This window comes from Asterias amurensis, chromosome 11, assembly GCF_032118995.1.
Source record: "Asterias amurensis chromosome 11, ASM3211899v1".
Classification (NCBI taxonomy): Eukaryota; Metazoa; Echinodermata; class Asteroidea; order Forcipulatida; family Asteriidae; genus Asterias; species Asterias amurensis.
This window is the reverse complement of record NC_092658.1, coordinates 12,575,103-12,590,124: the sequence shown is the minus strand read 5'-3', so window position 1 is coordinate 12,590,124 and position 15,022 is coordinate 12,575,103. Positions and strand designations below refer to the sequence as shown.

General features: G+C 36.8%; 3 protein-coding genes across 4 annotated transcripts in view; 1 reads left to right on the top strand and 2 right to left on the bottom strand.

Moving 5' to 3' along the window:
- Positions 1–285: 285 nt before the first annotated feature.
- LOC139943639 (methionine-R-sulfoxide reductase B1-like) lies at positions 286–6,940 on the top strand. The gene is made up of 4 exons (XM_071940356.1): positions 286–507; positions 1,515–1,657; positions 2,062–2,179; positions 2,903–6,940. Exons 1-4 carry the CDS (start codon positions 456–458, stop codon positions 2,908–2,910), a joined length of 321 nt encoding a protein of 106 aa, XP_071796457.1. The 5' UTR covers positions 286–455; the 3' UTR covers positions 2,911–6,940.
- A 133-nt stretch (positions 6,941–7,073) lies between these two features.
- LOC139943638 (THUMP domain-containing protein 1-like) lies at positions 7,074–12,088 on the bottom strand. Of its 2 annotated transcripts, XM_071940354.1 has the most exons (4): positions 11,961–12,088; positions 10,769–11,031; positions 9,562–9,701; positions 7,098–8,652 (listed from the first exon to the last, which is right to left on the bottom strand). In XM_071940354.1, exons 2-4 carry the CDS (start codon positions 11,013–11,015, stop codon positions 8,104–8,106), a joined length of 936 nt encoding a protein of 311 aa, XP_071796455.1. In that variant the 5' UTR covers positions 11,016–11,031; positions 11,961–12,088; the 3' UTR covers positions 7,098–8,103. The 2 variants fall into 2 exon arrangements, with proteins under 2 accessions (XP_071796456.1, XP_071796455.1); XM_071940355.1 differs by lacking the exon at positions 11,961–12,088 and having other exon boundaries at positions 7,074–8,652; positions 10,769–11,314.
- Positions 12,089–12,734: 646 nt separating this feature from the next.
- LOC139943637 (otoancorin-like) overlaps positions 12,735–15,022 on the bottom strand; it is a 38,610-nt gene continuing 36,322 nt past the window's right edge. Inside the window, exons 27-28 of the mRNA XM_071940353.1 lie at positions 14,033–14,228; positions 12,735–13,471 (exon numbers count right to left, since the gene is read on the bottom strand). Coding sequence (XP_071796454.1) covers positions 13,371–13,471; positions 14,033–14,228 — 297 coding nt within the window. The 3' untranslated portion in view covers positions 12,735–13,370. The remainder of the gene's footprint in view (positions 13,472–14,032; positions 14,229–15,022) is intronic.

Below are 15,022 nucleotides of genomic sequence, written 5' to 3'. Positions count from 1 at the left end.
GATTTCAGTTTTAATAAAATCAATTCCTTTTATTTTTAGGATATCTCTCTCTAACTCACTGGTGATTCAGACTATTATGCAGACCAAAGTTTAGCTATTTGCCACGCAGAAAAATAATTGTTTTAGGACATGTTCTTCGTTCAAATTAGCACCTTTTAACATTTTGAGGTGCATTCTGCATAAAAATGCCATTAGTTGAGACTGCTGGCTCTGAAACGAAATTAAAAAGTTGACGTGCGCCACCTATTGGTTAGAAGTAACCACTCGGAAACTCATAAAAAAAAAGTACACACGACGATGACACGGCATCATTCATCATCACATGCGGAAGCTTGCTCATGTTGTTGTGATTGCTGACTGCTCTGTAAAAGTTTTGCTGTCCAGTCAGAATTGAACAATACAATTGTCATCTGGTGTGAATTTTAGGAAGTGTGGTGTTGTTTAACTTTGACAAAATGTCGTTCTGTGGGTGGGGAGGAGAAAAATACAAAAACCACTTCGATGCAGGTAAGATTAAGAAAGATAAATAAATTAAAAAAGTATACAAAATGTTGTCACTCAATTCATAAATTATATTCACAACAGGTCTCTGTCAGTTATCTCTAGAAACTATAAGGCTCCCTTATAGTTTCTAGAAGTATCTGTCAGTGTGTCCAGTGAACAGCACATGGCTATAAAAAGCTGGGTGTACACACATTCATTATACACAGCGCATCACAATCATCTTTGTTAGTGTACAATGTTTGATAGATCGTCTGTGGACTATTCATTCAACTTTTCATGTACAAAAAGTGAATTTCGATTTTCAGTTAATTCTTTAGATTTTGACCGGATAACTTTCCGTATGGCGCCACCACTTTTTCACTCATTTTTACAAAAAGGGATATCTCATTGAGGTAAATTAGATACTATATTATTTCATATCTAATGAAAAAGTGGTGGCGCCATACGGAAACTTTTCCCATAGGCCTAGTAGTAGGACCACGTCAGTCAGTGTCATCGCGCTGCATGCAACGGAGGAGTCCAACCTAGGCTAGCCTACCCTAGTAAAAAAGTACTAGATGACCGATAATGTCAAAAAAGAAAAGTAAACAGAAAGGAATTTTTTTTGAAAAAGGGAATCTAGCACCCCATTCACTGGGTCTAGGCCTATGTCATAATGTTGGACGGTACTTTACTAGTATAATTATGAGCCTACAATAAGGTTTACCGCGATTCAGAACCGCAATGCTTTGTGGGAAGGAATATGGGGCGGTTTCTGTGCAGTTTCTACGACTCGCGCATGCAACACCTATACCTTTGTGTGGGTTCAATAGCGCCCTCTCTTGATATTTTGCTATTCGCGATACACCTTATGAGACCCAGTGTTGCAGTACAAAGTTGCCATGTGACTTTTCACCAGGTTAAAACAAAAAACTAGAGGTAAAGGAATGTGAAAACATTTCCTATGGGTTAATTTTAAAATAAAAATTGTAAGCTACTCATAGAAATAATTTGTATTAATTCTTCCCCAGGTGTTTACGTTTGCTCTAGCTGTGGTCATGAATTATTCAACAGTGTGTCAAAGTTCAAGCATTCATCCCCATGGCCAGCTTTCACAGAAACTGTCCATCCAGACAGTGTTTCCAAAAGGTCAGAGGGTGGCAATGCTCTGAAGGTTGGTTTCTTTTATGAGATGTTGTAAGACCAGAGGTCAATTTCACAAAGAGTTAGGATTAGTCCTAACTTAGGACAAGTCTGCGGAGATATTAAAAACTTATGGGCTAGTCCTTAAAGCTGGGACGAGTAACTCATCCTAGCTTGAGATAAGACTAGTCTTTTCTTTGTGCAGGCCACCACTGCTACACTGTTAATAGTTCCAATTGTATGTTATGTCCATCCATACTACACGTACCTGCCTGGCTTTTAAAAACAAAAATTATTGCTATCAAAAGTTCTTGCGGCAATCATAAGTTACAATAATTATCACTTCCTGAGTTTCAGTTAATCAAACAGAAGCGCAAATTTAGCTTGCTTGACAACTTTTATAACGTTTGTTTATCTGATATGACTGTAATTCAGGTATCCTGCAGTAAGTGTGGTAATGGTCTCGGACACGAGTTCCTGAAGGACGGACCAGACGGGAACTCGAGATTTTGAATCTTCTCATCCTCCCTGGAATTCAAGAAGGGGAGTAAAGGTAACTAGTCACCTCTTTAAACTCTCTTAGATTTGACCTCTAGAGGCTGCAAACGACGTGTACCAAAACACGCAAATTTTACCATGGCCCACACAGCCAAAAAATGATAGTAAAGGTCATGTCTCAAACATAATGCTTGACTGCAGTTGGTTACGAGCCAGAGTACATTTTGAGTATACAATTACCTTTGAAAAACAGTACCCCAGTATAACTCCAGTCTGGACACACAGCAGGATGGATATGTGCTCATTACAAGTCTTATTGTTTAAATGTAAAAAGCTGTACACATGTACATGTGTTTGTAAACATGTAAATGTTGTTACATAGTTGTTCAGGGTGTGTGTATAAAAAAACCTGGATGTGTCTTTCTGCAGTTGTTACTGGTGTCCTTGGCAGGAAAAATTAACATTTTGGACACATATTTTCACCCAGTCAGTATCCCTCCCTTGTGGTTTTATTATTTGATATTTGAAATATAAAAGTGGCATCCCCTACACATATATGTAGGGCTAGCTAGCTCAGTTGCTAGAGTGCCGGCACTTTAATCAAGTTGTTAGTTCAGAATCCTGCTTTGTTCAACCTCAAATCATTTAAAGTTTTCACTAATTGATACAATTTTTTATAAGGCAGTAAAATTACAGAGTTATACAGTTTGGCAATTCCAAATTTTAATACAGGGGAAACATCTGAGAGTTTCATGATTACTTTTTTTTTTTTTAACAGGGAAGTAAAGGAGAGTCGTGATGAGGTTAGGGTGGCATGTTACGCCCCCTTACAGGAGATCTGTGGAACTACATCCTTCAAACGCTTTTAGAAAAATTTGCTTTAAACAAGCGTTTACTACAGGGAAACTACATTATTTTGTTGAGAGGTAAATTTTGTAATCTTATTGTAAACATTATGTGCGAGGTGATGGTGATATTTTGTTCAGGGTTGTATACAATTGTTTTTGTTTACTTTCTTACTGTTCACCTGTTTACAATAATGCAATCAAGTAAGATTAGTTGTTTTTTAACCCCAGGTCATTTTAAATTTTGTTTATATATTTGAAAAGAGCTTAGTCTATGCTTAAACAATACTGTTTCAACTCCATGTTGATTCCATCTTTGGTTCAAAAGTTGTAAAAGAAGTAACACCAAGATGTGTGAGAGAATGAAACTGAGAAAAGACGTTTGTCCATGCGCTAATTTGAATCCTTTGTGATGTTACTTATCAAGGAGGAAGTTGCCAATACTTTGGCATTTAGATTTACAACAAAAATACTTTTGAAAACTTCACGCCCTGTCGCTCCGTTTTGGCTTGTCCCTTCATACTGCTATTTCCAACGGGAACGACTAATTTATCTTGATAGCATCTTATAGACTTTTCAAGTAAACCTCAACCAAAAATGTAATTAATTTGATCTTTCCTTGTTTAAACTCAATTTTGAAATTGCGTAGTTCCATCATCTCCACCATTGTAGTATGGTGGTAGGTTACTATGACATCGTGTCGGCCAGCCAATGACGTTCCACAGTTAAACCCCTACTCGAGAAGGCTGTGGAACTGATGCTATGTACAGGCCATGTCTCTTAACCTACAACTGTACATAAATATATAGAGAGAAATTCTAAGCCCTAAGTGGCACATATTTTTAAAACCTTTTCAGAGTGCATCTAATTCAATCTTCACTGAGATAGAGTGGTGCAATGTGGTAAAGGAGTTGCTTGGTTTAAAAGTTAAGTTATAAAACTGTGCACAAACTTATGCTGTTATAATAAAACAAGGTTCTTATAGAGTGTTTATCACACCCGATGGGTGGGTGCCATCAAGGCGCTTCAAGCAATCAGTGCCATCAATGCAATCAAGGCGATTGCCTCTGTGCCGCATGGTCATTGCCTATTGGTGCGCTAGAGATGCCCCCATTAGAAATTAACCATTTCTTCATAGGGTGCCCTTGCCCTTTCAAAGACGAAGCATGCCGGCCTGTGGGCGTCTTAAAGTAATAAAATTTATCCTACAAGGTACATGCTTTTTTTATTTTATTTGTACAGTGCCATAGGGTTCAGCCATGGATGTAAGGCGCTTTATAAGCTTTTTACTACAATGTATGTGGAGCTACATGTACATGTTTGTGTTCAAGTACGAGACATATTGCTTTATATAGCATTATGCAATTGAAGTTGATTCCATCCATATTGAGTTGTTTGTTAAACTTTCATAGAAATAAACAAATAGCAAAAATAGGCGGCCATTGATATGATGGGCAAGGGAAAGATTAGAATAAGCCCCTTTAACTTTATAATGGAATCCTTGAACTGAGCACCAGTTTCTTATCCGTAAAAATCGTGCAAGTTTTGATACAGTACTGTGTATAGATAGGCCGTCTTTTTTTTCTCGAGTGGAAAACAAAGTTAATTCTTTTTGTAAAAAGTACACTAAACATTAAATGATAGGCCTATGTTAATGGTGGTATTTTTTATATGGGTGTGATTTGAATTTTAAAATTGAAAAGAAAGTGGGATAAAGGATAATACAATTTTTTTTTATATTTATGGTACCGTCTGCTAATTACAGGATTTGAACAGCATCTTGTCATTGGGCACATTTGTGATCTAGTAGTTAATGTATCCGGTCTAGATTGCTTAAGTCTTTGGTTCGAATTTGTGGTATGCCTACTATGTGATGGTGATTTGTTTTCTATGTCTTGGAAAACACAGAGTATACAGTACTATCAGACACCAAAACTACTATTATAGTCTTTAACTTCGTCTTTGATCATAAGTATTTTACATAAATAGTACTATTTTTCTGTAAGTTTAAGTTATATTTTTGTTTCTGCTTTTAAGCCGACATGTAGCAATACTTAGTTTTCCAGTCTTTCACTCTATAATGTAGGTAGTTTTTGTTTTATTTTTTGGACCATAGTGTGTCAAAACATGGAGCAAGAGATTAAACAGCCCATAAATGATGATCTCAAATATATAGATATTACAGTTTTCTAACAGCTGCAGTCCATCCAGAAAAAATAAAAAATATAAATTTAACGAGGCTCTTATCTCACGTTAAACATGGTAAAAATGGGTTTTTCTCCAGAACGCTCCAAGCCACATTTCTGAAAAACGTGGGGTCAAACAAGCCCGCGCGACAAAGGTATCGTGACGTTAGTGGCGGCTATTTGGTGTGGAAATGCCAAAGCTGGAGAACCGTGTTCAAAACCGAAAGGGGGTAATCGTCACTGGCGTTCAGGGTCATTATAATATAGATAAGTTGTTTTTGACTCTCGGCTGAAAAAGCAGCACGGCCGGGTGCATTTTTGACTCAGTTATTTGTTACTAAATGCAAATTTTGAGAGTAAAATTGTTATTAACCGGTATCTGCGATGTCTGTTTGGCCATAAAAAGGTAATAGTTGACATAGTGAGATCATCCTTTATTGGCTCTTTAAAATTAATTCTTCAGTGTATAGTTGAATCAATATAAAATTAAATATAAAACCATTATATTGTTTTCTGCAACTGTTTTTGAGTTACCGTACATTTGGTAGAATAGTTGACTTTCAAACCCTAGGTAATTCTCTTAAACAAATTGTGTAAAGTTTCTGAAAAGCATGCATGTGATTAGCCCTGGCGGCCTTACACTTTCGTTTTGTACTACAGTGACATCCTGGACATCAGGGTACATTTTTGGGGCGGAAAATTTTCACAGCTTCATAACTCAAATCTTACCTGCAAGAAAGCACACATTTCAACAGATTCACATTCCATGGCAGCATATGTTTTTCTGCGGTGGGTTTTGATCGTCATATATTCCTCACATTTCCGTCATTTTCATGAAATAATGCAGCTCCCAAGTTAGGGAATTCCCATTTTTGTTCGTACTCTCACAGTCTGCCGTGTGTACACAAGACGCACGACGCGCAAATTTTGAATTGTGTTGTTAACGCTATGCAGTCAAGATACGGTGACTAAGAATTCATGCGTCTAAGCTTGCATCGTGCGTCTTGCACGCGAACGTGTATGCGTACGCACGACAACAGACAACACTGTGAGAAAACACTGTGACCAAAACCCACCGCAGAAAAATGTATGCCGCAATGGAATGTGAATCTGTTGAAATTAGTGGCTTGTTGCAGGTAAGATTTAAGTTATGAAGCTGTGAAATTTTTCCGCCCCAGAAACGGGCCTCAATACATTGTAGTTAGGACTCTGTTCCTGTGTACAGAGAAAGAGTCCTATATAGGGCTAGCATGTGATGCACAGGTGCCATAGTCATGAAGTCTAAAAATGACCTACATGTATGATAATTAAAACCGTTTTTAAGGGAAGATTAATCACTCTTAAATCTTTTGGTTAAGACTACACATCTCTTGTTAGGTCAGATGTTATGCCCCAAAGTGTGAATCTGAGAAGCGTTACTGTCGTAATGCTTCTCAGATTGTTTATTCCCATACATTCATTTGTGTGTGGATATAATATTCACTCTGGATTTTAAGCAAGATATCTCAAAATTCAACCACATTTGCAATGAAACTTTCACTGGTTAGTTTTTTTGTATACATTTACATAGAAACATCTTATTCTACATGTACATGTATGTGTGATTTTTTACATTGCATTTTCAACAAAACCTGCACAATTATGATGTTACAGGCTTGTAAATTTTCTGTATGGCGCAGAGGCCATGGCATTGTTTATTGTGAAAGTCTTTTGGATTTTCTTCAAGTGCAAGAATGTTTAGGAGGATAATTGTTGATGTTATTATACTCAGGCTTTTCATTACATGATACATTGTGTTATGAAATAAATTTGTAAAAACTTCAAAAGACATGAAGAGGTTGTGCATTATTTAGTTGAAGATTATTTGTTTATGTCACAGATTAAACTACAATAATGAAGCAGATGAGGACAGCATGAGAGAATGAGGAAGTAAACTTTGAATTTCCAGTTTGGCCAACCAACCTAAAGCAAATGATTCTAACCAAAGTAGAGTTTCGGTCAATGCGCAACTAACAAGCATTGCTTCCTGGTATCAAGTATGTACGACCTTGAAGTTGATGGGTCAACTTCATGACCAACACAGTACTCCTGTATCTATGTACAATGCAATAGACCGATCCATTACGCCCCGCCTCCTTACCAGTTGACCAATCACAGCCGCGAAACCCGATCACCATTAGTGCAAAGATCACCAAACGGTTCAAATGGTGATCAGATTTCGCAGTTGTGATTGGTCAATGATAATTCGGCCTGGCTTAATGGATCGGTGTATTCCTGTAACTGGGTGTTTTACAATCTCGAACATTGCAAATTTGTGTGTTTCCTTCAATATCGTTTAGCGTCGCTAAACGATCTTTGATGTACCCTTTGAGTGTAAGGCTCAGGTCAGAGTTCATTAGTATAACTTCACAGATATCCAGAGCCAAGCTTGTCTGCTCTATTCTTTTAATCACGTACTTCTGCATTATAATAATATTCCAAAATATCTCAAAATTTATGCACACAACAGTGAACCACAAGCGTGATATTTTGCCTTTAATAAAAAATAGGAAAATTGTAGGAAAATTGAATCGAGTACGTGTGTTTATCTGATGTGACTGTAACTCAGGTATCCTGCAATAAGTGTGGTAAAGGTCTTGGACACGAGTTCCTGAAGGACGGACCAGAAATAACAAGATTAACTTTTCAAAACTCAACTCAAGTAAGTGAATCCACCATTAAGTTTGGTAAAATATCTGTAGGCACCATAGGCCTACATCACAGAGGCATTTTCCTTTAATGCATTATGAGAACCTTTTCACTTCAACGTACAGTGGCTATAGAAAATGATAACACTTTTTATACCCAAAATTTGAACCTGAGTAGCATTACTGACAGTACACTTCTTAGACTGTGTATTCCAATTGAGATTATTTCTTTCCACCTCTGGATGAGATTTTCATACGTGGTTAACTTCCGCTCACATCCTTGACACTGTCCGTCTGTGGTACAGATTCATCAGCATTTAGAGTGTCCTGATCTGCTTCCTTCTTAGGTGAAGCTTTCTTAGCACTCCTGCCTGGTACAGCAGTCCCTCCATTACAGACGACCTCATGCAAGTTGTACCTCTTCAACTTATTGAAGTCCTTCACGACACTAAGGCAACAGACATTTCTAATGATCTCAACAATGACTGCCAGTTCCGGATCATCAAGATGAACTTTGTGTTCAATTTCTTTTCCCATAACGATACCAGCGATGAGTTTGATGACTTCATCTCTCTGAACAGCATTGTTGTTTCGGATTTTAATCTTAACGGCGAACGTCGTTGGTTCTACACCCTCGGCATGGAAGTAGGGATGGACAAATTCAGGGACATGCTTTGAGATATCTTCTGTGGTGGCACGGCAAGTTAAGTTTACTGGAAGCATGCGAATTATGTGAGTAGATTTTGATGTCTGGGTGGTGGCGATGTCTGTTAGCAAGTGGTGAACTAATTCTGTTGGATTGGGTAATGTCTGGAAACAAAATTACAAAGTATATGGATTATTATTACAGCTTTATGTATTATTAATTTTTTTCAAAACATTCAAAACACAAACATACAATGTAAACAAATGTCATACATCAAGAATAGTCAAGATTAAAAATAAATTGTATAACAAATACCAATTAAAATAAATAGATGCATACAGGTACGAAGGTACAAATGAGATGGGGAAGAGATGGGGGATGCGGAATGCATAGAAGGGGGAAGATTGGGAGGTTGGAGGGAGTTCAACAAGCAGAGTAAAGACAATCTAATCTAAGATGGCAAGGATGACCGAAATAAAAGTACTGTCATTCAAAAGCCTGTTCATCCAATCCTAGAAGGGTTTATATGAAATAATTGAAATATAAAATGTATTTACAAAAATTCCTAAAAAGATTACAATACGCATTTAAATAAACACACAAGATCATACAAGATTGATTCAAACACAATTGGAAAATTCCTTTGGATGATGAGGAAGCACAATGAAAACAAACTTTTTTTTTTAAACAGATGGAATTACCATTGCTTAATTACATGATATACAAAGGCCAACAGGCTTGAGAAACGGTTGGCTTGAAAAAACATCATTAGCTACCAATACACCGATCCATTAAGCCAGGCCCAACTATCATTGACCAATCACAACCGCGAAATCTGATCACCATTTGAACCGTTGGGTGATCTTTGCACTAATGGCGATCGGGTTTCGCGGCTGTGATTGGTCAACTGGTAAGGAGGCGGGGCGTAATGGATCGGTCTATTAAGACACATCTTCAACATTGTCAATTCAAAAGAGTAACAACTAAATCCCTCAAATTCCACTCACGTGAAGCAAAGGAGCTTGAAAGGATTACTACAAGGCTGATCATTAATTATATACCACTCCACATACCTTGGTTCTCATGAAGACAACATTCTTGGCACCGCTATTGACTGCCTCAAATCTTGTTTGTTTCTGCGCACGTTTCTGCTTAATCTGGGCCACTTCTTTCTTCAGACTTGCCTCAATGTCGTCTGGATCAGAATTAGACTCTAAGAAGGGAAAATTTTAAAAAGAAAATCCTTCAGAAAATTATCAACCTTACTTTTTAGATATAACAAAATTAACCTTTTCAATAACATAGTTATCTACATTGTCAATGTTCTACTCACAATAATAATTGCAAGTAAGTAAACACACCATTAAGTTTTGGTAAAATATCTACATGTATAGGCCTACATCACATAAGCATGCCCTTGAAAACAATACAAATTAACAATTTCTACATATAGGTACCCATAATAAAAACAAGCTATATAAAACAAGAAGTACTTTGTTAAGCAAAGAAAAGCGACAACAGCAAATCTTAACAAAATAAACAAGCCACTGAATAAAGCTTAATATTTACAAGTAGGCCCTGTAACAGCAAATAATGCACATGGGGGTCAGTTCACCAGGCCTGGGGTCGATTTCACAAAGACTAGTCCTAACTTAGAACTAGTCCGAGGATATACTTAAAACGTATGGCTAGTCCTTGAGTTAGGATGATGGGATAAGTTACTCGTCCTAACTTGAGATAGGGCTTGTCTTAACTCTTTGTGAAATCCACTCGTGTAATGTACATATGTTTCTATGTACGGTGTACACGTTACGCATGATGGGCTGAATCGTGTTCAATACACATGTACAAGAAAAAACATCACAAATAAAAACTGCAAGAGAAATCATGAAAATTGAAAAGGGTAGAAGATTAAAATAGGATTAAAAATATATATATAAATATACATCAATAATAAGTAGGGAACATGTGGATGGCCTTAGCTTTCGATCCAAACCGGACCTTCTTCAGAGGCATAAACAAGTTCAAACAATCAACAATATACAATTAGCACGATAAAAACATAAAATTAATACACAAATTATACAATCTAAAATATTCAATATAAACCAATGAAAAAAACAAGAAACAATGGAACCAACCAGTAAATTCATTGACTGAGCAAATAAACTACTCAGATAGGGAATGCAGCTGTTTTTGTATGGCATTTAAAACCAGAGCTAAGCAGTATTTTTTCTGCTGCAGAACAATATGAAATTGGGCCAAGATCTCAATCCTCACCATTGTCTGAGCATTCAACATCACCAGCATCCATCTTCTCTGGGCCATACAGCTTGTCAGCGTACTCCCCTAGTAGGCAGTGTGCCTCTCTAATGCAGGGCTGCTCCCCACGGTTACATGTCAATATAAACCCCATCATGCCAACATCTATGAAGGTTTCTCGGCGACCTCGCTTATTGGCCGAACCTCCTCCTTGCACATAGAAGGCTTTGGATCTCTTCTTTCCTTTAGACTTCTGATCAGACATCTTGAACTACATGTAGCTGGATTCAATGAGAATGAAACAATCAGATTATAATTTAAACATTATTATGTATATCATCACATCATGTCATGATGAGTGGACAGATTTGCCATTATGAGTGACCAGACATGCTGAGCCGAGTGACAGTGTAGGCCAGATACTTCACGATCATGGAGAGGCAATGAGGGCGATTGTCTCCATGTCAATTTTACAAAAAGGGATATCTCATCGTTGGGAAAAGTTTCCGTATGGCGCCACCACTTTTTCATTCGAAATAAAATAATATAGTATCTAATTTACCTGATTGATATATCCCTTTTTGTAAAAATGAGTGAAAAAGTGGTGGCGCCGTACGGAAAGTTATCCTATCCCATCGTTGAGGTTAATTAGAATAGAATTTAATTATTAATAATCTAACATCTCATTGAGGTAAATTAGAATAGAAAGAATTAGAACCTCAATGAGATATCCCTTTTTGTAAAATTGAGTGAAAAAGTGGTGGCGCCATACAGAATGTTAATATTTCATATCGAATGAAAAAGTGGTGGCGCATAGAGGGCCATAGGCATACTCCATAGGGCATAAGCATACAGAAACTTTTCCACTTTTGGGGAAAATTTCCCATTAAAAAAAGGAAGAAGACTTTGTTTCTTCGGCAGCCCATTAAGTTTTTACCCCTTACAAAATCAATGGATAAAAAAAAAATCAAAATTGGTGTCCTGTGAGACTGAAAGTGAATAATAAGTCAATTCAAGAAAATTCAAAACTGAGCCGGTACAAAAATATGATGATCGATCGTCAAGTCTGTTGAAACTTTCATGACGTAGCTACGGTCATGACGTCGCTACGGTCATCATGCCGGTAAGCTTAACCTAACCCGGGCGGCCTAACGCTGACGACTCAACGGCGGTTAACCTGAAACGAAAGTCTTTTTACATTTTTTCTTACCACTTTCTTTCGAATCCGAGCTCAACGAAACACGAAAACACATGTGTAAAAACACAAATAGTAAATTGGTCATATCCCTGGACTTCTAAAATAGTATTCCATGTTTAAAAGAGTCTGCACGAAAAAGAGCACAGACTAAATAAGTGACCTGCACAGGGTATAGCACTGCAATGTACCGCCCTCAAGTGATCGTAACAACCGGGGTGGAGGGGCGGGGTTGTTTTGTTTGGTGTGGGGGTGCGTAAAGTCTTTTAAATTGTCATGTCTGTAAAGTATTGACTATACTGAATTAATGATAGTTAAACATTATTGATTTATCATATGATAATTAATTACCCTTCATGTGTGTTTATCAAGGGGCAAAAGCTGTGTAGCAGAAAAAGATGCTTTGCTTTTTGCTAAAGAGCAACAACTAATGAGTCAAGTGGGGGCACACTGATCGCAATGTACTTATTTTGCTAAAGCTAGATTTTCCCATGCTTAGCAAAAAAAACAAAAACCTTTTTCTAAAGACTATGCTACTTCAGAGTGAGCCGTTTCCAACAGCCCTCCATTGCTCGTTATATACCAATTAAGTTTTTATGCAAACAATTTTTTGAGTAATTACCATAGTTTAAACTGCCTTTAATCCGTAAAAAGGGTTTGATGACATTGGCACAAAGTTATTGATTAGATATGGACCAGTGATTTATTCAATCAATCAAAACCACTGTCAATTAATTGACACATGGGTTCTTACCGAACAAATCAAAATCTCCTTTAAAAGTTAAATATTTATAAATTATTTCAGTTTAGAACAGCCTCAAATGAGTTATAAATAAAGTAAACTTTTTGAAATATTGCACTGAAATAAAATATTTCTTGGTACAAAAAGGTTCATCAAACACAAACTTTGGGACACAAAACTTTGAAACTTAGTAACAAAACATGTAGGTTTTTTCTTCTCAATGCTCTTTAAACTTAAGCTGGAATTGGACGTCAGTTTCACCATGGTTTGACCCATTTCTTGGTAATTTTATCACAGATTCTGGGTTATGATACAAAACGGGCTCAACGGGCCCCTTGGACCAAGAGCAGGGTCAATTATGACCCATGAGTGTTTTTAATGTTTCTTCAACAAAAGTTGGTATTTAAGAAAACATATAACAGTAAAAACGATGATAATTGAAACTTTATAATGTAAGGATTCAAAAGTTAAATAAATTAGCTTAAAACGTCATCAACTTAGAAGGCAATTCATTGGCATACATTTCAATAATGTTATGGATACTGGTCTTTAACAATAATTTACCAAAAGTATAAACTGCCTATAAATCCCATAAAATAAAACAATTTAATTTAAATTTACCAATTTAAAACACCATTTCAATCATCGAAATGAACATAAAAATAAAACCAACATTTGAACAACTAATAACAGGGCAGAAATGAGAAGCAAAAGCGATAAAGAAGGTTGTACATAACAATGAATACCGCCAACATTCCTGAATGGTAGATCGAAGCTCCTCCCCCTGAAAAATGAAAACACAAAAAACACATGTTACAGGCTACTACTAGTTACAGGCATGCAACTGCAAATCCACCAAAAAGAGGAAATTACAAAATTTCAATGATTTTGTTAAGTATTTCTCAATTTTGAAGGGTAAAACTGGGATTAAAAAAAGAGGAAACCAGCTGATCCGAGGAAAAGTTGCATGCCTGTAGTTAGAGTGAATTAATAGTCTAATGCTTATCCCTGATTTTTGGAAAACTTGGGGAACAAAGTTGTTTAAGAAAAGTTGTTTGTGCTGCTGGGATCATCATTGAGATGTCAAAATGGCATATTCAATCAGCATGTGACATTATAGGAAACAATTAATAATTATTATCCTGAGTCTCAATTAAAGGCACTGGACACAATTGGTAATTAGTATTTCCGATTAACCAACGAGAATTCACTGCATTTTGAGAAAAGCAAGTACAGTTCCTGCTTTTCTCAAATGTCCCTTTCTTAAAATGACCTGAACAACAGTAATGAACACCCCACTGGAAGGGCCACCCTAAAGGCCCCACTGCATGTAAGGACCATTTACCTTTGAGAGTAGGAAGTACATGAACTTGCTGAGTGGTCTGCATCACAATATTCTCAGCTAGGTTAACATCATTACCATACTCTGCTTGTAGTAAGGCATTACGCTGATCTTGAGATAAAGCAGCTAGTTGCTCTGGGGCTATTGCTTCTGCTTGGAGTCTATCAAGTACAGTGAGCTGAGTGGGATTCCATCCAGCCTGAATCAAACAGAGATTAATACCACTATTATCTTTAATAATAATAATAATAACAACAACAAATTCATAGCCTATTTCACGATAACCGTATTAATGCGCTTTACATTAGTGCCCTGGTCATAGGGCCAATAACATCCCTTTTAATGTTTCTCAGCTTCCTTGGGAGTATACACCCTGGGCAACCATTTACATCGCTCCAAAGGCTTTTTCATTCACAATATCAACCTACCCTCGCAGCTTGCCCTGGGTGAAGAGAAGCAATTATAGTAAGAATCTTGCTCAACGACTCAAGTGTCACGGCCGTTTACAGACATACATCTTTTTAACCATTCCACAACTAACCAAGTTAGCAAACAAGAAGATGGTCAACCATTATGTTGGTTTTACTCTTTTGATATGAGATAAATATTGCTTACTTTGCACTTTCCAAGCCTCTGACAAAAACATCCACAGGCTTATGGGTCAGTGAGTTTAAATCACACACCCATTTAGTCTATAGTTTTTATTCCTGCAGAACTTGGTGAACTAGTTAATGATGCAATTAATGAAATAAAATCAGACTGACTTTGACTTCAAAACTTCCTCAAGCTGTGCTACAAAGATTATTAATTTACAAACCAAACTGTTAGGTAGAAATTGACAGTTTAAAAGGTTTTTTTTCAACTACACACCCAGACAGATGAAAATAAAATTGTTAAAATTGTTGGCTTGATTTATTCTGCACTCCTTTAGCGAGGCAGGTCATATAATGTGAAGTTTCAAATCAACATAGTAATTGGCTTGCTGAAGTCAGC

Bases quoted from the DNA above. Each gene is read 5' to 3' on its own strand.
- LOC139943638 (XM_071940354.1), bottom strand. From the start codon at position 11,015: ATGTCTGATCAGAAGTCTAAAGGAAAGAAGAGATCCAAAGCCTTCTAT. The intron at 9,702-10,768 runs GTGAGGATTGAG...TTCCCTTCTTAG, and splicing joins TGTTGAATGCTCAGACAATG to AGTCTAATTCTGATCCAGAC. The intron at 8,653-9,561 runs GTATGTGGAGTG...TTTTGTTTCCAG, and splicing joins TTGTCTTCATGAGAACCAAG to ACATTACCCAATCCAACAGA.